Source organism: Podarcis melisellensis (assembly GCF_964234715.1).
Source record: "Podarcis melisellensis genome assembly, chromosome: 1".
Lineage (NCBI taxonomy): Eukaryota > Metazoa > Chordata > Lepidosauria > Squamata > Lacertidae > Podarcis > Podarcis melisellensis.
Genome location: NC_138528.1, coordinates 40,395,279 through 40,421,130, shown reverse-complemented (window position 1 = coordinate 40,421,130; position 25,852 = coordinate 40,395,279). Strand labels below are relative to the sequence as shown.

General features: G+C 40.0%; 1 protein-coding gene across 1 annotated transcript in view; it reads right to left on the bottom strand.

Annotated features, from left to right (window-relative positions):
• Nucleotides 1-25,852, bottom strand: part of RYR3 (ryanodine receptor 3) — a 282,690-nt gene that overhangs the window by 129,522 nt on the left and 127,316 nt on the right. Inside the window, exons 20-35 of the mRNA XM_081886370.1 lie at nt 24,372-24,588; nt 24,094-24,198; nt 23,090-23,193; nt 22,051-22,134; nt 20,877-21,036; nt 20,348-20,495; nt 19,522-19,727; nt 18,845-19,019; nt 15,768-15,976; nt 14,606-14,784; nt 13,847-13,883; nt 12,726-12,886; nt 10,831-10,996; nt 5,909-5,995; nt 4,781-5,007; nt 324-1,125 (exon numbers count right to left, since the gene is read on the bottom strand). Coding sequence (XP_081742496.1) covers nt 324-1,125; nt 4,781-5,007; nt 5,909-5,995; nt 10,831-10,996; nt 12,726-12,886; nt 13,847-13,883; nt 14,606-14,784; nt 15,768-15,976; nt 18,845-19,019; nt 19,522-19,727; nt 20,348-20,495; nt 20,877-21,036; nt 22,051-22,134; nt 23,090-23,193; nt 24,094-24,198; nt 24,372-24,588 — 3,067 coding nt within the window. The remainder of the gene's footprint in view (nt 1-323; nt 1,126-4,780; nt 5,008-5,908; nt 5,996-10,830; nt 10,997-12,725; nt 12,887-13,846; nt 13,884-14,605; nt 14,785-15,767; nt 15,977-18,844; nt 19,020-19,521; nt 19,728-20,347; nt 20,496-20,876; nt 21,037-22,050; nt 22,135-23,089; nt 23,194-24,093; nt 24,199-24,371; nt 24,589-25,852) is intronic.

Genomic DNA, 25,852 nt, shown 5'->3' with positions numbered 1-25,852 from the left:
AGAAGATTTTGAGGGTATATGGTGCTACAGGCAGCGGAAGAGGGGAAGTTCCATTGTGTATGAAATTTTGTTGCTCAAAAATAACTGAAGCACTGAATATAACCCATAGTATTTTACCAGTTTTGCCTTTTGTGGAACAGTAGCATAGAAAGATGAAAATTAGTTGTGTCTGGTCAAACTAAGACCAATAAAGAATTAGTAAAAAAAAAAAAAATGTCTCAAGAATACTGCTGTTCAGGCTCTTTGCTCAGATTACTGGAAAACATTTTACAATTTATTTCAACAGTATTTCAACACTTCTGCATTTACTTTAAGGTTGTCACCTGGAGTTTAACAGATTCAGGCAATCTTGTTTGCAGCAAGCCTTTTATTGGGGTTTTAGGCTCCCTGATTGCCTTTTCTCCAGCCTCTATAGCTTTTTCTTCTATTTGTGCAACATCCTCTTTCTCTGCTTTTTCCATTACTTCTTCTTTGGTTTCACCAAACACACATGGATCAATGAGGAGTAAAATCTGTTTGACATCATGATCATCAAAAACTCCCATTATGAGCAATGTTCCTATAAGTTTCAGAACGGGAACAAACTGGAACTCAACTTTCCCCCCAACAGGGTCTCGTATGTGTGTTCCACTGCAGTAGACTGCTTCTGTTAGCATGCTTATAGCTCTTGACTTAAGCATCTCGAGTGGTATCTCTGGACTAGGTTTCTGATGATCCTCATGAGACAAAACAAAACAAGGGGTAGAGAATTTGAAACCTGGTTTCAAGCAGGTGCTGAGCCCAACTCCAGGCAGACCATGTCTCTTTGATTCATCTGGAAATAATTTGATTTTTCTGGTTTCATCTGTGATTGGAATTATAAATTCATTGTTCATCATGAGTTTCGCTTCCTTGGAGTATTCTAAATGAATGCTGATAAGTAAGTCATAGAATCCAGAACGCAAGAGTCCAGGTAAATATCGATTATCTATTGTATAAAATAACTGAGAAACATCCACATGGCTGCAAAGTATATGAGCTACTCTGTTATTACCCAATGCACAAACAGAACTATACAGTTTTAAAGTGTGGTAGTGGAACCTCATCAGGTCCTCTTGTTCACATAGCTCTAAAATATCAATACACCTGCAATGGAAACAAAACAGAAACATTTCAAATTAGCTTTCATTCATTAAGTACATTTTATTAGGTACTTCATAAGAACTGCAAAAAAGATAAAGGCCTGGGAGCATAACTCACTTCTGCTTCAGCTATGTGTATTTAAACTTCGGATAAAAACACACACATTGAAAATGTCCAGCTTACAGACCACGATTTTATAAAATATGCAATGTTTACCAACATTTTAAACAATATTAAACGAACAAGGAAGGCACACTGGAAGAGAACTGTGATTTACTTTCCAGCAGTGGGAGAGCTGAGAAGTAGAGCTCACTCTGTTGACTCTGTTGACTCTGCTTTGACAGGCCAGCCCCTTCAGGCCTCATCTCCCTCAACTGCCATTCCATCAGATTGCCTCAGTGGGAGAGATAGGAAGCAGGGCTCGTTTCACCAGCTTTGCTGGAGGCCTCTGAACTGTGCCAGTTAGCCAATATGGGAACGACTGCTTAGAAACTGATACATTAATTTTGATTTTCCTCTTCCTGCCCCTTTTCCCATTTGTGTGTGTGTCTATATGTTTCTTTTTGGATTGTAAGCCTGCAGGAACTGAGTGTCTCGCTTTGATTTCATGTGAGAGGTTCTGGGAGGCATTTTGGCTGAAGAACAGGATACAAATACTATAAATAGACAAGGAAGTAAATAATAGAATCTTAGAGTTGGAAGGGACCCCGAGAGTCATCTAGTCCCACCCGCTGCAATGCAGGAATCTCAGCTAAAGCATCCATAGCAAATGGCCATCCAACCTCTGCTTAAAAACCTCCAAGGAGGGAGAGTCCACCACCTCTCATGGGAGTCTGTTCCACTGCTGAACAGCTCTTACTAAAAGTTTTCCGAATATTTAGTTGGAATCTCCTTTCTTGCAACTTGAAGCCATTGGTTCAAGTCCTACAAGCCAGAGCAGGAGAAAACAAGCATGCTCCCTCCTCCGTGTGACAGCCCTTTAAATATTTGAAGATGGCTATCATATCTCCTCTCAGGCTCCTCTTCTCCAGGCTAAACATACCCAGCTCCTTCAAGTGCTCCTCCATAAGGCTTGATTTCCATACCCTTGATCATCTTGGTTGCCCTCCTCTCCACATGTTCCAGCTTGTCAACATCCTTCTTAAACTGTGGTGCCCAGAATTGGACACAGTATTCCAAGTGTGTTCTGACTAAGGCAGAATAGAGTGGTGCTATTACTTCCCTTGATCTGGACACTATACTTCTGTTGATGCAGCCCAGAAGAGCATTAGCTTTTTTGCTGCTGCATCACACTATTGACTCATGTTAAGCTTGCGGTCCACCAGGATCCCTAGATCCTTTTCACATGTACTGCTAGTAGACCAAGTGTCCCCCATCCTATATTTTTTGCATCTGGTTCTTCCTGCCTAAGTGCAGAACCTTACATTTGTCCCTTTTGAAATTAATTTTGTTAGCTTGCACCCAGTTCTCCAATCTGTTAAGGTCATTTTGAATTCTGATTCCATTTTCTGTGGCATTAGCTACCCCTCCCAGTTTGGTGTTACCTGCAAATTTAATGAGCAGCCCCTCAATTCCTTCTACCAAGTCATTTATAAAGACGTTAAACAACAATGGGCCCAGGACAGAACCCTGTGGCACCCCACTTATCACTTTTTTCCAGGATGATGAGGAACCATTAATGAGTACTCTTTGGGTTCAGTCAGTCAACCAGCTACAAATCCACCTAACAGTTACCTCGTTCAACCCATATTTTACCAGCTTCCTTCTGACAATATCATGGGGGAATTACTCAAATCAAAAGCCTTACTCGAATCAAAATACACTATGTCTACAGCATTTTTCTAATCTACCAAGTTTGTAATTCCATCCAAAAATAAAAATCAGATTGGTCTGGCATGACTTATTTTTGAGAAACCCATGCTGGGTCTTAGTAATCACAGCATCCTTTTCTAGATGCTCGCAGACCAACTGTTGAATTAACTGTTTCAGTAGTGCCTACCAGGTCATATTTGCCATCCTGTATTAAAAGCTCCAGTTCATCTTGTTTGTTTCTCATGCACAGCATTTGTGTAAAGACAATTGAATTAGGGAGCAGAACTCAAATAATGGGTTGGATCTAGAATTAGGAACAATTCTATTGCAAGATCCACAACGGATGAGTGGGTGGATTTCTGGTTGCGCTGGGATGTTCCTAGAGAAGCCAGGCTATGCCACCTTCAATCTCTCATCCATGGATCAGATGGAGATACACCAGGGTATCTCTGTCATCCGGTCTCAGCCAGGCTCCAACTGGCTGAGCCGAGCATGAAGGATCTTAAGGTAGTGTAAGCCATGAGAAAGTGATGCTCCAGAGGCATGGGGGGGTAGTGGCAGTTGTCTGTCTAAAGAGAGACAACAGTTCATTTTGGTCACATAAGCATGTGACCTGGCAACCCACTATTTTAAAGGCTTGCTTTTTCTCAACCAGGTTTAGGCCCGCTTAGCCAGCAGTAGTCCCATTGCTGAATAGAGTTTGGATCTAGAGTAAATTTACACTGGCTTTACTTTTATACTTGCTTTACATCAGTTGCTCGTGTATAGGATAGAACCCTTGGTCATGCTTAGATTAGCAGGATCATCACCATCATGTCCAGTATTTTTATAGCTTCACTGGAAAATACTGAAGCAATGTGTTTTAATAAAAGACTTTCTACTTCTTTCCTTCCAGGTTTATTAGAATTGGTCCATGTGCATGGGAAAAGATCAATTTCTCAGGTTATATCTTGCTATAAATCTGTATTTTCCAGAGGGTACATTTTCAGATTTATGATTTAATATTTTTTTTGTAATCTAATACAGAAGAACAGTACTAAGCTCTGGATAGATCATAAGAATTATGACTGAAATAACCTTTTTTAAAGCTATATAACTTGCACTAAAACCTAAAAGTAATCCTTACAAATATGAAAGTAATATGTGAAGAATCTATGTTATGCATGCCTCAGGGGCTGCATTAGGCTCTACATTAAAGGATGAAAAATTAAATCCAGAATTATTATTATTATTACATTTATGAAGTAGAAGCAAAAATTTCCTTTTATATGTAGTAATATTTCCAAGTAGCTGGAAAAAGAAGTACCCTTCCACAAGCAAAAACCCCCATGGAAGGGGTGTTCCCCCAAATCCAGATAATTTGTTCTTGTTGCACAGGGTGAATTTAAGCTTCTGACTTGTTTTCATTTAGAGAACCATTTCCCAGAAACTAATAGTGTGAATCTGATGTGGCTAGGAAACATGGATTTCCAAACACATTCTGGCACAACTAGTCATGAACCAGTCCAACTTTTATAAGTTGAATGAGAGACTTAACGATAGGAATTAAAAACTAACATAAATCAAATATAACCTACTTGCTCTTAAGGAAGCAAAGTACAGTGGTACTTCAGGTTAAGTACTTAATTCATTCCGGAGGTCCGTTCTTAACCTGAAACTGTTCTTAACCTGAGGTACCACTTTAGCTAATGGGGCCTCCTGCTGCTGCTGCACGATTTCTGTTCTTATCCTGAAGCAAAGTTCTTAACCTGAGGTACCATTTCTGGGTTAGCGCAGTCCGTAACCTGAAGTGTATGTAACCTGAAGCGTATGTAACCCGAGGTAACACTGTATCTTTTAAATGTACCTGCTTTCTTCGGGAATATGAAGAGCCATCATCTGCAAAGGTTCCAGGCACTGGACCACCCACCCATGGCGGTCACTGACTTTCTCAGCTTCTACTTTCAGGAAACTGTTTGGCATTCTGCTCCACACAACAGGTGTGATAGTTTGAACATCCAGCCGAGGAGGGCACTGGGGAATAGGGTTTCTCTCTTCACTTTTAAAGATTGCTGCTGATAAAGGCATAGTGTTCTAAAAAAACAAACAAAAAACCCATAAGTGGATATATTTTTTTTAAAAAAAGAACTTTGAGTTAACACCTCATGGCATACATATTGAAAGATAGGTAAGTTTACCTAGGAGTCTTTGGTGAAAAAGCTTGTCAAAAGTCCAAGTCAACTGCTTGTTGACACTCTCAAAGAATCTTAATAGAATTATGAGAAGGACCTTGCCTTGCAGAAGCCATGCTGGCTCTGCTTGAGCAAGACTTGTTCTTCAATATGCTTGGTTAGTTTATAATAATTTCCACCAGTTTTCTGGGAAAAGATGTTAAGCTAACTGGCCTGTAATTTCCAGTGTCCGCCCCCTCCTAGATCCCTTCTTAAAAATAAAAAATATTTTTTTTAAAAAAAAATGGTGTTACATTGGGCTACTTCCCAATCTTCAGGTATCGTAGCTGATCTTAGGGACAAGTTACATATATTTTTAGAAGATCAGCAATGTCATGTTTGAGTTCTTTGAGAACTCTTGGGTGGATGCCATCTGGAACCAGCAATTTGTCCGTTGTCTATTATCTTCCAATGTCAGTCAAACAGAATGACCATTAACAGCTATGCTTGAAATGCAAAAACAAGACAGAAATGTGATAGTTTTCCCTTCCCTGTTGTATCTAGTATCTGAACTTGTAAGCAGATATGCAGCTCTTTTTAGGTATGCTATCTAATCTATGCCCATATATTTCTATTTTATTTTTTACATTTTTGAGGAAACAACGCTTTTTTATACTTCAGGAATCATTTCACTAATAGTTCCAGGGAATGGGAGAGAGAAAAGTGAAATTCTACTAATCGTGTTAACGAAATCATACAGTTGGCATTACAGAATTTACTTTAAAGTCCATAATATCCATTGATAATAATTTTATTAAAAATACCTTTAATTTACCCAGTTCAAACTGTACAAGGTTTGTGCTCGTAGGCTGTAAAAAAGCTGCTGGAAATAATTTTGTGTTTGGTTCAACCTGAAAAATATATTTATTGCAGTTAAAATGCAGCATGAGCCTATTATCAACTTGCAACAATGATACTGTTGTGCTACATTTACTAAAGTTGCAATTCTTAGTACACACTTACCTAGAAGTAAGTTCCTTTAATTCAATGGGACTTAATTCAGAGAAAGCATATCAAGAATCATGCTGTGAAAAAAGGCAGCACAACTAGACAAGCAAACCAATGCTCTTATAAAAGGATGCAATTACTGAAAAGAACAAACTGGAACAGGAAGAAATGTTTCGTTTTGGGGGTTACATTGCTCATGTTAAACTGAAGTTTGCTCCAAAGCAAAACGTAGGAAAATGAACTTGCTCACACATACTCATTCACAGAGAGATAAGAGTAAACACCCTATATTTCTAAGGCGTAAACCAGGGGTAGTCAACCTTTTTATGCCTACCACCCACTAATGCATCTTTCTTGATGGTAAAATTTCGTTACCTCCGACCAGTGCTCGATGGAAGGAGCTCTTGTGCCATAGAACCACCTACCGCCCACCTAGAATCCTGAAACGCCCACTAGTAGGCGGTAGGGACCAGGTTGACAACCCCTGGCATAAGCAAACCTAGATTCATTTATATAATTGCACACATCTGCCTGCAAAATTGGGTACCCACCCAACACATAGGTTTCTTCCTACTGGGGAAACAGGAGGTTCAGAGAAGTGGTTTCAGTTGAGAAAACAGCACAGAGACAAGAGTTAAACCACCTTCCCATATACTAAGATACTGAAATCCCTCCTTCTATACCTTCATATCCCATTTTAAAAAAACTGTGGTGGATCCAATAGCAGATCTATAATCTCATCTAACTTTGTCCAAGAGCCCTGATTGCAACGTCCTGCTCTACTGCAATGTACGGCACAGGGAACAGGGAAGGAAGCATGTGGTGAATGCTTCAGTATACAGTACACTGAAAACTCCAGTATATTTTATGATGATGATGATGATGATGATGATAACAACAACAACAACAACAACAACAACAACTTATTATTTATACCCCGCCCATCTGGCTGGGCCTCTCCAGCCACTCTGAGCGGCTTCCAAAAAAATATTAAAATACTGTGATACATCAAACATTAAAAGCTTCCCTAAACAGGGCTGCCTTCAGATGTCTTCTAAAAGTCTGGTAGTTGTTCTCTTTGACATCTGGTGGGAGGGCGTTCCACAGGGAAGGTGCCACTACTGAGAATGCCCTCTTCCTGGTTCCCTGTAACTTGGCTTCTCGCAGTGAGGGAACTGCCAGAAGGCCCTCAGCGCTGGACCTCAGTGTCCGGGTAGAACAATGGGGGTGGAGACGCTCCTTCAGATATACTGGACCAAGGCCGTTTAGGGCTTTAAAGGTCAGCACCAACACTTTGAATTGTGCTCGGAAACGTACTGGGAGCCAATGTAGGTCTTTCAAAACCGGTGTTATGTGGTCTCTGCAGCCGCTCCCAGTCACCAGTCTAGCTGTCGTGTTCTGGATTAGTTGTAGTTTCTGGGTCACCTTCAAAGGTAGCCCCACGTAGAGCGCATTGTGGTAATCCAAGCGGGATTACTTGCATTGCATGTTATAGAACATTGACAAGCAGCTTAAACTTTCTTTTAAATTTTGTATACTGTACATACCGCACACTGCAGCAACTTTTTATATGTATATTTCTGTTTCTCCTGCTTGCAAATATTTCAAAGCAGCTACTAGCAGCAATGAAATAAAGCAAAACAAATGTAGCAGATAAAAATAATTAACAATGAACTAGTGAGTAAAATGCTTCAAAATAGTGAACCATTTGAAAGGTGGACCAAATATTTGTAATAATAATAATAATAATAATAATAATAATAAAATGCCATTAAAACACCAAAGAGAATCACCTAGTGCTTAAAAAACAGTAATAATGGCACGTAGTGAACAGGCTACAGCAGGAGTTCCACAATTTGTGCACTTATGCTGAAAAGGCCTACCCTCCGATAGCTTTTGCCTAACCTCAGAAAGCAACCAGAATATGGCCTCCGACAAATATATCTAGCAATGGGGAGGAAGAGGGCATTCCTAGTCAAGCTGCTAAAGGTTTTTTAAAAGACCAAAGAACAACAGCCTCAATTAAACTGAGAAACAAGCTGCTAGCTAATGAAATTATTTTAATACTGGCACAATATGCTCAACTACCAATGCTTTTTTCCTGGGTTTACTCAAGGGAACACAGTACTGGCACCTTTTCCGCCCAAATGTTAAAAGTGTGGCACTTACTATAACAACTACACGGTGAGTACAGGCACCATTTTTTTTCTATAAAAAAGCACTGCTCATGACACTCGACCACTGTTAGCAGCTTGAACAATGTACTGTATTTTAATCAGCCAAGAAGGGCAAGGGTCCAGATGGCATGTGTTTGCTGCATTCCTGCGAGCACCTTGTCCATGTCATCAAGCCATATCAACTGAAACTGATCCCACAGAACAGCACTGTACACCTCAGACTGATTTGCACTCTAAGCAGCGTCATCTCAACAGAGATGAGTGATTTTATCTTCAAAACGTCTTGTAAAAAGAGTCACAGTGGGGCCCTAAGGGGTTGTGAGGAAGACAGTTCTTCACGGCCCACACTGCCACGCAATAGGCAAAATTATGTACTCTAATGTGTGTTTCATTTCTGCACAATCAAGACTAATGGAAGATCAGGTTTCTAAATGACTCAGCGGTGGATCCATAAAGTATGTTGCATCTTGTATAGCCATTTTGAGACAAGTGGAATTTTCTGGAAAATAAACTGATACCTAGTAGAAAGCTCCCACTTCTTTTCCATTAGCCAACTAAACAAGGCGACCGGTTTCTACATCAACTGAGTCTGATGTTCACCTTCCAAGTCATGCAGGGTCATGACAGAGATTAGTGCACTTGCCCCTGTTCTCCATTCTCACAGGTGACATCAAGACACAAAGAGAATGTCTGGATACGGCTGCACTAGGTCTAGGAGTAATGTGGCATCAGCAGGAATGGGAGTTCACTAATGGTAATAAAATATTTCTAAATGATGATTTTTTCTATTTTAAAAAATAATCTATCTACTCTCTTCTATTGTGCTCAAGAACTGAATTAAATGATTTCATATTCATTTCTCTTTCCAATTGGAACCTCTTTATTTCAGCATACAAGATAAATGTAGAGTTAATGTACAAATCTTTTGTCTCCATAAAGATCATACAATAACCTTTGTCTTCCCTAACTGGTTTCATGCCATGTTTATTCTATATCCATCACACACTGCACTAAATAAAGAATTGTTAATTGCATACCCAGCTTTCCTATGACACTCCTGATTGGAGTAGAAAAAGGTGTCACTGGGAGAATCATAATAATTTCACTTGAAGATGACAGCCTTTGTCTCATACACGGATAGAAGGAATTTCAGCAAAAATAGCTTGGATTTTAAGTACAGGCTTGATATAAGCTGACGTCTATTGTGACTAGCATGGTGATGAATTTTTATTCTTAGGCATGCATCTATGCAGATTTGGTATACTATACTATAAGACCCAGACAGAAATCATGTGATGATTTAGTGAGGCAATTTCATTTGTAATCTCATAATGCCATGGCTGCAGCCACTTTTCCAAGTGAGTCCTGAGATGGGGGGGCACAACAATACTACATGGTGTGGAATATGCCCAGACCTATTGCATAACATATCTTAGTATCACTTGTTCTTTCATTATGCATGTATTTATAGACTATTTATATGTGCAACTGCCTTTCAGGGGTGTGTGTATGTATGTGTGTGTGAGGTAGACACCTCCCAGTGACAGTGGCACTGCAAATGGAATGGTAAAGTAAAGGACCCCTGGACGGTTAAGTCCAGTCAAAGGCAACTATGGGGTTGTGGCGCTCATCTCGCTTTCAGGCTGAGGGAGCCGGCTTTTTTTTACAGAAAGCTTTGCGAGTCATGTGGTCAGCATGGCTGAACCGCTTCTGGTGCAACCAGACACCGTGATGGAAACCAGAGCACACAGAAATGCTGTTTACCTTCCCACCGCGGCGGTACCAATTTATCTACTTGCACTGGCATACTTTTGAACTGCTAGGTTGGCAGGAGCTGGGACAGAGCAATGGAAGCTCACTCTGTTGCAGGGATTTGAACCGCTGACCTTCTCATCAGCAAGCCCAAGGGGCTCAGTGGTTTAGACCGCAGCGCCACCCGCATCCCTAATGGGATGACATAGCAGCAGCAAGATTAGGGGAGCTTCTGGAACATCATTATCAACCTGGAGCTCTCCCAACCTTGCTACTACCTCCCTGATTCCCATCCTAATAAGCAGAGTACTACCACTGGAAATACACCACTGCCTCCGCCCCCTTAATGAACCACCACTAGGTCTATGCCAAGTAAGAACATAGTAATAGTCCTGATGGATCAGACCAGTGGCCTAGGTAGTCTAGCATCCTGTTCTAGCAGTGGTCTACCAAATGCCTATGGGAAGCCCCAAAGCAGGATCTGAGTGCAACTGTGTTCTCCCCTCCTGTGGTTTTCCAGTATCTGGTACTCAGAAGCATCACTGCCTCTGAAAATGGAGTTACAACATAGCCACCAGGACTAGTAGCCTACCTATGCTTGCACAAAATTGAGTGTGTACAGTATAAGAATATTTGGTTCAGGGCCCATAGTATATTTTCAAAACCTACATACTCATACAGTAACACAAACACCAATCGGCCGTCACACATTATCAGCAGTATTTCAATAAAACATGTTTCATCTTTTACAGTCACTTTGAAATAAAGAGGAGGATGATGACAATGATTTTGGTAAAATATATTGATACCTGGTAGAAAGTTCCCAGTTCTTTTCCATTGGCTGTGAATGACAACATTCCAGTAGCCAACTCAACAAGGCATCCAATTTCTAAATCAACGTTACCACGACCAGATCTTTGTGAATTAACAGATGTTTCTCCTCCCCAGACCAGGTAGCAATTGCTACGTTTTACACTGAAAAAAACAAAACAAAACATTCATCAGGACAAGTAGTGGTTAAACAGAGTGAAGATGCAGATTTTGTTGATTTTTTTTTTTTTAGCTTTAGCTTGCTCCATCCTATGGGTTGTACTATAACAGTAAAATATGCAACAAAGGAACTAACTAAGGATTAAAAATCCATTTCCTTCTGATAGTTTAAGTCTGGTCACCAAATTCCAGCCAGCCCAGCCCAGTTAAGTATTTGAAGAGTCTCCAGCTGAAGTGAGTTCTATAGGTCAGAAAGCCACATTTGCCAAAGTACGCGGCATAATAAGAAAGGTGTTTATGGTAAACCTACATGATCACAGTAAGACATAAAGTACTCCTAATCCAAGCCATTTAGGGCTTTAGAGTTTAAAACCAGCATTTTGAAGTGTGGCGGTAACAATTGTGAGCCATTGTTAACACTGAAGTGCTGGTGTAAGATACCTGCGGTAATCAAATCCACAAATATTATATCTGATATAACATCCCTGTTGGTGCAACAGAAATACAGGAACACCATCCCCAAAGCTGTAAAACTGGAGACCCTTCATGGGAGAAAGCAACTGGGGGAAGGGAAGGGAAGGGAAGGGAAAGAGGATATGCAAAGAGAAAACACAATTTTCACCTTGTAACCTGTAGCTTGAGCCTAAGCAAGCAGAGAGGCAGCAAAACCCAGGTCAGATGGGAAGAACAGGGACAGCATATTGATATCATTGAACTCCATTTCTATACGTGGCCTAACCCAGCTCTATCAGACCCATAAGGGACACCCTGTATCTTTGGGCTTAATCACACTTTTGCTTGTTCTTCAATTTCTAGGTGTGAGTCCGAGTGGGGTTTTCTCCCCCCCCCCACTTTCCCTGGGAAAACCTGCAGTTTACAGCTGAACCAGAATAAACGGGTAGGTTTTCTGTGGGCTGACATTTGCTCCAACTCAGCAGTAAACCAGAGGTGGATTAAGGGAAGGACGTCCAGTTTGCCTGCCCTGGGCACTGAGCCAAGAGGAAGCCACAGGAAGTGCTGCAGCCATGACAAACAACAGAATGTGAGAAGCACTGTACAGAGCGCCACTGAAAGGTTGAAGCAGCGGGGCAAAAGAAAACCCTCTCAGAGCTGTGCATAAAAATCATGGGACAAATGCAAGAAATTGCAGTGTGGATGAGCCCTTGGATAAATGGTGGCTTATAGCCAAACATAAGGATGCATGTTAAGTGCAAGCTTTGCATTTAAAACCAACTTTAACTTTAAATCAGTAGTCACCTGAAAGGTTCATTTAAATCTTACTTTTCTAATTAGAAGTACAATGAAACCTGAAAAAAAATCTTTTCTCCCCTGTCACTCAGCTGTTTGCATATTACTTATTGAAAAGTTAACAACATATTTTTTAAAATATAAGTCTAACATTTGAACTCTACTTTTTTACTTGTGAAGTCTGCATCAAAATTATCATCACAGTTAAAGCCACAGGACACATAATTTCAAGGAATTGTAGCTGAGGAAGTGACACAGAGTCCTATAAATGTTACTGTTAACTGTATCTAATATTAGTAAATGATGGCATTAAGTACTTGCACAAAGCATATCCTCAGGTTCAAATGTTATGAATAAAATCAAACCAATTTCATTTTGGGGTTATAAAAATTAAAAGTCCTTTCCAACTATTGATAAAATTAACTGAGACATAAGTTAATCAACAGGTAATTTCTAAGAGTCACACCTTTCATGAACTCTTCCTCTTTCATCTCCCAAAGTAACTGTTACTGTGCAGTTCTTATTTAAGTCAAAATGTTCACTGTAAAAGTGGTAATCAGGTGTTACCCAGCCAATCCAGACAACAGATGGGTCTTGGCCCGCAAAGATCCGCACTGAATAGTAGTACTGAAAAAAAACAATAGCAAGCGGAAAAATTTTAAAATATATATATTTTAATGGAAACAAGCACAAAAACCTTCTAACAGAAAACTGCATCCCATGTACTAAACAGAAATAATTAATAGAATCAGTATGCGTGGCTTGAACAAAACCGGTTGTGCTTTATTTTTTTCTGGATAAATGTTCAAAGCATTCCGCACTGACATGTGGTTCAATTTTCACTGAGCTTCTCTGGGCCTAACTACTAATTACTGACGCAGGTGGCGCTGTGGTCTCAACCACTGAGCCTAGGGCTTGCCGATCAGAAGGTTGGCGGTTCGAATCCCTGCGGCGGGGTGAGCTCCCGTTGCTCAGTCCCAGCTCCTGCCAACCTACCAGTCTGAAAGCACACCAGTGCAAGTAGATAAATAGGTACTGCTGAGACGGGAGGGTAAACAGCGTTTCCATGCACTCTGGTTTCTCTCACGGTGTCCCGTTGCACCAGAAGTGGTTTAGTCATGCTGGCCACATGACCCAGAAAGCTGTCTGCGGACAAACATGGCCTGAAAGCGAGATGAGCGCCACACCTCATAGTCGCCTTTGACTGGACTTAACCATCCAGGGGTCCTTTACCTTTACCTATTGAATTCCAATTGAAATTGTATTCCATCCTTCAACCCAAAGATTACAGACAATCCAGCAGCGATTCAGTCCTCAGAAGAAGCCAGTACATGTTGGGAAGGACTGGGACTTGGAGGATCAATGGGGGCTTACTGGGTGAGCAGGGGTTTGGGAATGGCAGAGGGATCAGACTCCATGATATCCCAATGACCATCAACCTGGATTGGCTCACATTGACTCAAATTCTTTCCCAATTTTAGGAGAAACAGTGTGACTTAATCTGAACCAATTCATCTGAACCTGGGGGAGCTAGCCCACTTCTAAAAACAGAAACAAGAACAACCACAACCATGGTTATATACTTACCGTTGTGGCATGAACAGGTATCTCCTGGTTCTGTTTTCTGAAAATAAAGTATAATTATCAGTCATTTAAATACATAAAACAGGAACTGAGATAGCTCAGTCAGTAGAGCATGGGACTCAATCTCAGGGTCGTGGGTTTTGCCTATGTTGGGCAAAAGATTACTGCATTGCACGAGGTTGGACTAGATGACATTCGTTGTACCTTCCAACTCTATGATTCTACGAGAGAATAACACTGAAAAACTGATGAAGGGAAGCTTTGATGGATTGGTTGCTATCTGGAAAATATGAACTTTGGCACTTTGCTCATAGTATGAAATCTGTGCTAGATAGAACCATGAAGGGAAAATTATGCATGAATTCTATCTGTCAGTTAAAAGAGGCCATAGGATCAGAAATTCCTTCTGTGCCTCAACTGCTTCAAATAAAAATAGGTATATGCTAAAGAGAAGGACTTGCAGCAGCATATAAATTTAAAAAGGCAGTGTGACTACAATATTTTGAATCAGAATACATCCCAGTAGATTGCATTTCAGCTGAAGTCTGTCACGCTCACTACCCCTGAATAATCAAAGCCATTTAACTACAGGATAGATAAATTTCTTGTTTATAAACTAAGGATTAGGGTACCATAAAACCCAAAGCCACAAAACTGTACAGAGTAAGTAGAAATCATTTTTAAATCCATGGACTCAAAAAAGAAAAGAAAGCGGTTTTAAAACAAAGTTAAGCCTAGAGGAAAATCAAACTTATATCTAACCTTTTTTGGAAACTATCAATCAGTTCCAAACCAGTACTGTAGTTAAAAGATGAGTGGAATTCAATTGGCATGCTCAAGCGACAATATATCATGTCTGCATTACTATTCTGTGTTCCAAATGTCTTATGGGTAACTTTTAAGCGAGGAGGACTGTCAATGTTCCCATCAATTCTTGTTACCTGCAGTCAAAGGTTATTAACAATTTTCTTATGAAACAAAAAGGAGCAGTTACACACACACACACACACACACACAGAGAGAGAGAGAGAGAGAGAGAGAGAGAGAGAGAGAGAGAGAGAGAGAGTTTGACAGAGTAGCAAGTTTTTAAGATGCACAGAATACGTCTTCAGATGTCCTACCTCAAAAACAGTTTTGTACAAACCAAAGTTCTCAAGCATTAACACAGCAAGGCTGCAGTCTTATACCCACTTAACCAAACTCAATGGGACTTCTGAATACACATGCATTGTCTGTTTAAACATGTTCAAATTTGATTATAAAAAGGGACCTTTGAAATGTATCTGTATACAGAATGTAAACTAATCACTGGGTGTCTCATCAAACCATCTGCTTAAAAAAAAAGACTAATTGAATGGGATAGTGAAACAGAGTAACAACAATATCACTTCTATCTTGCACACAGTTAGTGTTAAATACATCTTAATAGCAGGTTGTAATTGTGTCTGGGAATAAATTATTGAAATACAACCATTTTAGTTTATCTAAAAGGAGAAGTAATGCAGATAAAAGGAAGTGAAAGTGAAGGGATTAACGTGAAAGCCTATGGGAACTGTCAATGATATATATTCACAATAAGGCGATGTAGAAATAGCCTCCCTCACTGTGAGAAGTGAAGTTACAGGGAACCAGGCAGAGGGCCTTCTCGGTAGTGGCACCTGCCCTGTGGAATGCCCTCCCATCAGATGTAAAGGAAATAAACAACTATCTGACTTTTCGAAGACATCTGAAGGCAGCCCTGTATCTGGAAGTTTTTAATGTTTTTAATATGTTCTGTAAGCTGCCAGAATGGCTGGGGAAATCCAGCCAGATGGGCGGGATATAAATAATAAAATTATTATTATTACTTCTGCAATGTAATTCTTAGCGACCAAAAGTATAAGGGAACATGCCACGTCTCTTCTGACTATGCAGCATTCATTACCTCAATATGAGGGTGGTCTTTTGGTACATTGACAAATGTTGGTAAACGTTTGCTGAACCACATAGCAACATCTCTGTTCATGTTGACAGCAAAAGGTTCAAAGCCTTCCTGTAGACCACACATTGTATAATACTTAAAGGTGCTGGCATCTCTCCCAAAATTCATCCGTCCAATCTGAGACAGACCCAGTGAGCATATGGGGACAAAGCCTGAATCAAACATGAAACATGAATATGGAGTTAGAGAAATATATACATAGAAAATCCCAGAGCTGATTATTCTAACCATAAGCTTACCATACTCTCAGTGCAATCTCTTTTGGTTAAAGGGATGAATTTATTTATTCCTGATTAAATTTGTACCCAGTTCATTAGAAATGGTAGTGAAGAATTTACGGCAGCCACAAACACACACACACACACACACATACATAGACATACCCCCCCCCCGAAATAAAAGAATAATAAAACATCACATAAGTAGGGCACAGAAGACCTTCTGAAACAATTAGTCACCTGATTGACTTCTCTAATAATCAGTTACCAAATGTCAGATTGACATTTATTATATAAAGAGCTGAAAGGATAAACAACTTATCCTGAACCACAGGAAAGCTTTCTTATAAACCTTTTATGAGGCTAATAACATTACTCTGCACGAAGGCTTCTATAAGAAGCACAGGGATATGTTAAGGGGACCAGATCTTGTTAGGTCTGCAGCAGTTGGCAGTACAAAACAACAAGAAACTAAAAGGCGCTTAGTGGAAATTTCATCCAAATAGTGGGAACAGAGAATGAACAAATAGTGCTTTTTCTGCTTAAAAGAAAAGAAAAAGAAACCAAACAAAACAACTTAATGACTACTCTGAAAGCAGACTGTTCTGGAGGAAGGAACGAAAGAAAGGCAGCAGTTAAATGCCAGTGATTAAACAAATCTACTTCCAACAGAAAGAGCCAAGCCTAATACTCTTATTTTGAAGTATTTGGCTTTGCCAGGCATTACACATGTTCCTTTCTTCATAAAAAGCTGACAGCACAACTGATACAGCATCCCAGGCAGTCATTAATGAAAAAATGTTAGTCAGAAAGAATGACAAATAGCGCTAGCTACACGTGGTAACATACGCTAGTGGCATGATCTTGGCATTTGCCATCAATAACTTGTAACTGTGAATCCTAATGGTCTCTAATAGATTACAAAATTATCTGTATGGATCACTGCTGCGCAACACTGCCGTTTTTTGTTTAATAAAAGCCCATTTAGGAATAGAGAAGCCCTACTGGTTATCATCATGATATATATATATAATGGAGGGACATAAACTTTCAAATTAAAAAAAAGATTCAAACATTACAAATGATTAATTTCAAGGACAGACTATTATTAAATCCCCCCCCCCAAAAAAAATAGCAAGCGACAAAATGCTGCCCAGGTTCAATTCCAATGGATTTGGGGTTCTAATAAGAAAGAACCTTGGATCACGCTTCATTCTGTTTAGTAATTAACTTAAAATTAAAAGTGTTAATTAGCTTACCATGATCTCAGCTATGCACACCAGGTCAGGCCCTTCATCTATGATCAAATCATAGGTGATAGATGTTTTATTCTGGGTAGGTTTGGTGTTTAACAGCACCACCACCAGACTAAGAAGTTTAAAGGTAAAGGTAAAGGACCCCTGGTGGTTAAGTCCGGTCACAGACGACTCTGGGGTTACGGCGCTCATCTCACTTTACAGGCCGAGGGAGCCGGCATTTGTCTGCTCCACAGACAGTTTTTCTAGGTCATGTGGCCAGCACGACTAAGCTGCTTCTGGAGCAACGGAACACCAAAACCAGAGCAGTGAACGGAAAGGCCGTTTACCTTCCCACCGGAACGCGACCTATTTATCTATTTGCACTTTTTGGCGTGCTTTCGAACTGCAGGAGCTGGGACCAAGCAACGGGAGCTCACCCTGTCATGGGGATTTGAACCGCCGACCTTCCAATTGGCAAGCCCAGGGCTCGGTGGTTTAGACCACAGCTCCACCCACGTGGTCTAAACTGACTGTTTAGTCAGTTTAGTTTACTGACTGATATTCTCAAATTCTGACCTGATCCTGATTAAACAGAGGGAACAAGGGCCATGATGTAATCAGTCCTTATTGCCTCATCTGCATACCTTCATCCATGCCATACTTTCCCATTCCTACCATCATAGGAATGGAAGTCCAATTCACCTCACTTCTGTCCCCAGCCCAGGCACATGCTTGCATTACCACTAACAGTGCCATGTTCATTGATCATGGTGATTATTTTCCCTTTTGGTCACTGTCACAGTGTTTTACTTTTGCGCATGCATGTACACATGCACCACAAAACACCACATGAATATATATATATGCTTTCCAATTTAGAATTACGCTTCATCTGATGAAGTGGACTGTAGCCCAGAAAAGCTTTTGCCTAATAAATTTGTTTTTCTTTAAGGTGCAACAAGCTAACACACCTGCTTGAATGGAAATGACAGATACATTTCTTAAATTAAGCTACAGTGGTGCCTCGCAAGACGAAATTAATCCGTTCCGCGATTCTCTTCGTCTAGCGGTTTTTTCGTCTTGCGAAGCAAGCCCATTGACAGCTTAGCAGATTAGTGCTAGAGCTGTCAAGCGGCTTCCAGCGATCAGCTGTTAAGCGGCTTATCAGCGGAACAGCTGATAAGCGGCTTAGCGGCTTAGGAAAAGGGCAAAAAAAGCAAAAAAAACCTGCCGGGGGACGCAAGATTTTTTCGTCTTGTGAAGCAACCCCATAGGGAAATTCGTTTTGTGAAGCGCCTCCAAAACGGAAAACCCTTTCGTCTAGCGGGTTTTTCGTCTTGCGAGGCATTCATCTTGCGGGGCACCACTGTACTTCATTAAAGGCTGTGAAGGCTGATGAACAGCCAACATCTGTTAGTTAAACAACTGAAATCTGAAGTTGTAGAACACCCCCAAAATGAATCATATTTTTTGTACACTAAGAATTTAAAGTCTACAGCAAGATTCAGCTTTCTCGTTATTTCCTTTCAATTAGTAGCACTGTCCCAACAAAGAATTCGCTTACCATTATCTATTTCAAAGTCAGCAAAAGCAAGTTCTGAACCTTTATTGGTTATAAGCAACTCTCCATTCAGAGTAAATATCATTGATTTGTCATCTAGATTTATCATACAACCCACTACGTCTCCTGGTTGCCAATTTCGTCCAAAGAATCCACTCCCCTGGTGCCAACGTTGACCCTGAAAAACAAGCAGGTTCAAATGTTTGTGTGAGAACATATTCACTGCAGAGAGGGATAGATGAAGATAAACAAAGAAGCTATTTTTGTCAAGACGGGGGCAGAATTGATTATTAATTTAGCACTGAGCAATAAATTCAAAATGTCCCCAGAAGTCACACCTAAATACCAAGTGATGTGGTATTTTTGTGTGCGAATGTGAGTTCATAATCAAAATTAATTTCTTAAACAGAGGATAAACAGGTAAGCAATCAGCTCCAGAAAATGCTGCCTGGATATTGGCCACACTTTTGGTGATGCTTGTGGCAAACAGCTTAAGAGATTTTTTTTAAAAAAAACACCAAAACAATCAAGTGATATATAAATTTTGTTAAATAATAAACTTGGACAGAAGACTCTGTTTGTGTGTGTGTGAACCATATTTTTGAAGTGTGTGAGTGTGAACCATATTTTTGAAGTAGCTACAGACCTACTTACTTAATTTTATTATCAAATGTACCAACCTTGCTGCCTTCAAAGACAAATGCTTGGTCATCAGCACCCAATTCTATGTCAGGCCGACAGCCTGGCCTCGCCCACCCAACACGCATATCTCCTCCTGTTACAGCTTCAAATTCAAAATACCACTTTCCAGTCTTAACTGCGTAAGACTGCTCTACTCTGAAGAAACGTATCTTGTCAATGCTCACTTTTTCTACTGTTTGGTCAGCTGTGAAAGATAGAAGAAAGCAAAAAACAACAACCCTAAGTTAGTTGAAACAATATTCCAGTATTTTTGTAGCTTCAGTTACAGAGGTGCTAAGGCAGCCTTAAGAGCAATTCCTCCTTGAACTGGGTCTTGCTTTCTCTCCCTGGGTTCCTTCTGTCCTCCTGCCCTGACTCCCTGCTGCTCCAAGCCCAAAAAGCTTTACTTTGGGAAGGGAGATGTGGTACTGCATAACACACTGTTCCTCCTCTCCCTCTCTCAAGGTAAGTGTGTGAAAACTGGCACGTTTGAGTGTGCATCAGTCACTCAAGCATGCCCCTTAAGTCTCTGAGTGATCAACACGCAGATTTAAACATGCATTTTTTAATAGGTTGATTGTCGGGTTTAAACAACATTCCTGTTGACATAATTGGTTAGCGCATCTTCTACATTTCTCTGCTTTTTGAGTGCTAAACAGGGCAGAAGAATGAGAGAGTGTGTGAACCAGTGATTGCAGCATCTAGTTCAATCCACATGTAGCTGAAAAATGAGAATACTGTTGGGAAGATGAAATAGGTGAGATAGATGGCAAAGCACGTTAGAAATACTATAGCGACTGTTCATAATAACACAGGAAGACTTGCCTATTTCTTGATCTGGTGGTTCAATGTTATATCCATAGCCAGCAAAGGTGCGGACAGCTTCACGAAGGCTATCTCTGTTTGATTTTTTAGTACGCTCATCTAATAATGTATAAGGCACCAGTCGGGGATTTCGTTTGTTTTTGAGATCCTAAAAAAGGTACAGATAAGAAATGTAGGATTCAGGTTATAGATTCTTTCTGCAAAATCAAATCAAATCAAATTAAATCTAGATATAAACACAATAAATAAAAGGCAAGCAAAACATGGAAGAATCACACTACAGATTTGTCTGAATTTACACTCAAGGCCAATGCAAGTCAAATTCCAGCCATAAAACTCTTTTTTGCAATAGATTTGCTGAATGATCATACTATCATAGCTCAGTTATCACAGGCTTTCAGACAAACACAGTGGTCATTGAAGAAGACAGATTTTTTTAAGAATTAAGTGTATAACCCAGCAGTGCCACTTTAAATTAAGCATAACCCTCATCCTAATGCCACCCAAATATTCTTTAAATTATCTTTACCTGCTGAATGCCGTATGTCCAACCTTGTTTTATTCTGTCTTTTGCCCAGACGTTATGTGCATTCTCTGCAAGCTTGTCAACCAACACTTCTTGCGAAGGCAGCAATTTCACTTCAGAAAGATCTAGAGGTGCTGGCTTATAGCCATTTGACATCATGTAACTATAAACCAGCAGAGATGATAGAGGGTTACTTTTGGAGCTAGAATCAGTGTGTTTTAGCCACTCAGCTATATGTTTCAACCAAATGTATCAAGCAATGTGCTATGAGAGGAGGTGTTAGATACCTTAGAGTGAAATATTCTTCCTATTACTGTGTACAATTAAATATACAGTATGAACTATTTGGAATGCCCTGTATCTATGTGAAAACAGGGCAGAAACAATCCATGATATACAACTGCCCATTGCACCATTCCAGATATTCTCAAGCACTCTGGTGATGTGAACTGGTTATGGGCAATAAATAAAGTCTATGTTGCCAACAGGCAAACAGACTAACAAGCTTGGGTGAAAAGCACCTCTGAGGAACGCCCCGCTTTCCTACAGGCTATTTTTTGCTTTTTAAAGAAACTCTGGGTAGATCTACACACAGGAAAAAACCCGCTATAAATGAGTCAGAAATTAAATCGTTATAACAAAAGGGGGGAAATCACGTAGAATTTTTCCATTGCCATCTGGTGTTGCATGTTTATAACGCATTCAAAACATTGTTTTTTGTTTTCTTTTCTAATGTAGCTGAGTTCTGGCACTTGGAGACTTAGGGAAGTTAAACAGGATTTTTTTATATATATATAACAAAACTGGTAAATCAAAAGGTGTGTTGGGAGGTAGAATTCTTTCAAGAAACAGTAAACTCTGTGAGTATTCAGAAGATGTAACATGCTTCTAAACAAGATGGTAAATGTACAGCTTATTCTTCTTTAGTTCCTTAAAATTAACACAGAGGTGTTACAGCTGAGGTCTTAATACTTGGGTTCTGAAACAAGGTGGTATTTTCGGTCAGTTTCCCAACCTTCTATAAAGGATAAGCAGCTCTTCAATAAGTTCAAAATTTATGAATCTATATTGCTAAAAGAAAAGTGTGAAGCATTTCCAACCAGCAATTTACAAATAATCACCACATGAACAACACATGAAATCAATATGCAGTCATTACAGTTATAAACACACTTACTTTTTTGGAAGTTTGATTTTCTGAAGATCTTCCTCTGCTCCTGGATTAATGTGAACAACATGGCACCCAAGGGCCAAAAGCGTTCTATAAAAATAAAAGTGAGTTGTAAAAATACAACGCAATATCCACCAGGGTGGTTAAAACAGCAAAAGAATCGGGGGCTAGGGGAGGAGAGGAGAGTACAGTCCCACAGTTCCCAATCCTCTGCTCACAAAACTGCTGTTTGTTTGTTTTTAACTGGTGTTGGTTTTGCTTGTCGGTTTGTTTTGCTAGTTGCATTTTGACTTGTTCTTGGGTTTTACTTTCATTTTGTACTGTATGATTTTTATCCTTTTATCCCTGGCCTCACAAGGCTACAGCAAGCTGGGATAGGATAGATAGCAACATGGGGATGTGTCTTATTAAAATTTTCTTTTTGATGATGGGATTTGTTCATACTAAGAGTCTGGTTGATATATATGCATGGGGAGTCAGCTCTTCCTTAAGTAGGCAAGGGAAATGACCCTAAGGGTTTTGCTTTCCCTTGTCGCATGTGGCTTAGCCTGCCTATCCAAACCATCTCCAACTACTGATTCTATGATACTGAGTATTTTTCTATCCCTATGCCATCAAATCTGGTTATGCCAGATTTTAGTCTCTATTGTTCACGCTGATTAACACGTGTGTGGATAATGGCCCTGCCTCAAATCAGCTCCCAAACTTCCAAATGTATGCTTCTCTGAATAAAATAGCCAACTCTTTTTATGTGTTATAAACTGTGCTACAAATTTGCAACTTAGCAGCTCCTATCCACAGTCATATTTAGAAGCACATTGATAAAAAAATATTCTTTTAGAATGGCTACACCAAATGTTATTAAAAATAATAATGTTGTTTAGTCGTTTAGTCGTGACCGACTAAGCTACCAACATGAGTTTGACCAAACTGCAGGAGGCAGTAGAAGACAGAAGTGCCTGGCGTGCTCTGGTCCATGGGGTCACGAAGAGTCAGACATGACTAAACGACTAAACAACAACAATTCTTCCATTTCATAACTCACTTCAGGGTTTCTGTTGACATTTGAAGGTTATAGTTCTTCTCTGTTTCAGGTAGTTTTGAAAATTCCACCAGACAAGGGTGTTGTCTTTTATTATCGTCTCGTATCTATAATGTAAAATACAAGAGAGACTGTATATAACCTTAGAACCACGGCAGCCCAACAGATAAACCTTAAGAAACCTTCCAATATGAGTCTTTAACTAGTAAGGTACAGAGCAATCCAAACAAGGAGTTAGCTAGTTGCAGAGCAGTGGATTCTCCACTGCATTCAAAGTCCTGCAAGTTTCTTGCCAGCCAGGGAATAAGGTGGAAGACATTTTGCCCCTTTTCTGCTATACCATTTCCATGCCATAACCATCCTCATATAACAAACGTGTTTAAGCCTAATTAATGCATGAAGACCATAGAGTAAGCTGTCCTGCCAGGGTTAGTTCATTTTGGGAGGATTAGGTAATCAAGCCTTTGTCTTGTTTCCCCCCCCCCCCATCTACTTAAGAAGCTTGACATGTGAAGAGGTTTTGAGCTGCTTGCTGCAGCTCAGACCACATGGCTCTTACAAGCCATTTCTGTGTCCCCATACCAATAATTTAGGAACTTTCACCACTGTAACTACGTTAAATATGCAAGATTTAAAACTTTAGTATGTAAGATTAAAAACATGTTGGTTGTATACATGACATGGAAATTACGCTGCAGTATTCCATATACAAGTAAATGTATAAACATCCTATTTCTTCTATTAAATTAATGAGTTTTTTTATTTTAAAAATGGAGGAATACATCATCAGCATCTTCCACAAACCACCACTTAAACCAATGGTGTGTCATATTCTGGAAGGAAAGAAGGCAGGCCTTATTAGCTACAATGATTTTTCAGTATTTGAACCTTGTAAATAGACACTAGCTTTCACCGCCATCTGCTATGGTTGTGGTTCTTTGTAGCTTCTCCAGGGTCTTCATGCATAAGGCTCCTTTCTCCTCATTAGAATTACTCTTAAATTGTACCTTGCCATAAGTCCAGCCAAGTTCTATTTTATTCATTCCCCAGAGTTCATGGATATTTTCAGCAAGCTTGTCTCTGATCTTCTCAAGATGGAAAGGCAAAGCAATCTAGAAGAAAATAGGTGAGTTTTAAATGAGACAAAATAATTAGCAGTAATATCCTCTGTGTGTTTTATTAATAACCAGATAGCAAATAAAAAATATGCCTCATAGGCGTGGTGTGCTACAAACAGCCTAAAAAAAAATTACATATTCATACTGATGTTTTCAATTAAACATACCTGGCTGGTGTCAATTGGACAAGGGATGAAATTAGTTTGGGAGAGAAATTGCGTGGTACCAAGCAAATCTCTAACTCCATCCAAATCTCTCTTATATTCTTTAACTGGTTCCAGTTTCATCTTCTCTTTTGGGAGCAAAGCTTCATAGCAAGGCACATAGCCAGCAGGAGGTAGAAACTTGAACTCTCCATGGCGCCCACCCATCAAGAAACGTACCCTGTACAATTGCAAATGGAACAAGCATAATATTTCAAGAGGGTGGATTTTTTTTAAAAGCAAATAAAATAACAGGGGTCTCATTTCATGATATAAATGTTATCATTAAACATTAATTCCTGCGCGCATGCACCCAATTTAATTAAGCAGCAATTGCAGTAAAGAAAAGCATACTTCTTTATTTTAAATTTCCCCTTTATTCAGTGGAAAATTAATTTCTAACATTGATTTCTAACAGCTGGAAAACCTTTTACAGATGATAGATGATATGTGTCTAATGCAGAATATTCAAATACAATCAAGTAAACTGAGGACAAAAGTCCATGTGTGATGCTCAGTGTGATTAATACTTAGAGTAGACTCACTGAAATCAAAGAAGATGGGTAACCTGTCTATTAGGTGCAATGGATCTACTATGAGTATTATCACAAATAATTTCCCCACAGGTCTTGCATCATATTTACAAATCATCTTTCCTGCCCACCCTCAATATCCCAATGTAGTTCCAAAACATCTGGAGGGCTGAGTTTGCCTATGCCTGAGCTATGCATTCATACTTCTATTCCTGCACTGGGACTTATAACCCCTGCACTCTAAATGATGGCCAGCCTGCTTCACTGTCTGAAGCTGCTCAGTAAACGAATGAGCTTCCCAAACTCCCCGTGGCTGGAAAGGCCACTTAGAAATGACTGAGTCAATTGCCCTTTGCATTTCACTATTCCAAAGTGAAACTAGGGCTTCAACAGTAGAACCCATTATGCTGCTTGGAAAATACCCCCGAAGTATCGAAAAATACCTCGGATTTCATCAGTTTCTGGGGGTGGAACAATCTAACCAACCATCCAACACACACACACGTGTGGGTGGGTGTCAGTCACAGCCAATACAAAGCTCACCAGGGAGTAATCCTTCCATGACAATGGACAATATACAACTGGCTCCTTCGTAATGATGTCTGAAGTGAAAACCAGATCTAGAGTATGATCTACAGAATGTGCTGGATGGTTTTCAGGGCAGCCATGAGCTCTTGAACTGGCCCAGACAAGTCAACATCAACATGGATATTGAAGTTCTCCAGAACCAGTCTTGGGATTCTCCAACACAAACCAGAGACTGCCTCGACCAGCCCAGTCACAGCGGTGGCTGGACAGTGGGAGGGATTCCCCGTTCTGGCTCTACAGTACTGTACTATTTTCTTTCAATCAGCAATAAAGGAGCAGATGCAAAGTGAGCAGAGGTTCTGACACTGACATGTTCTCATCTAC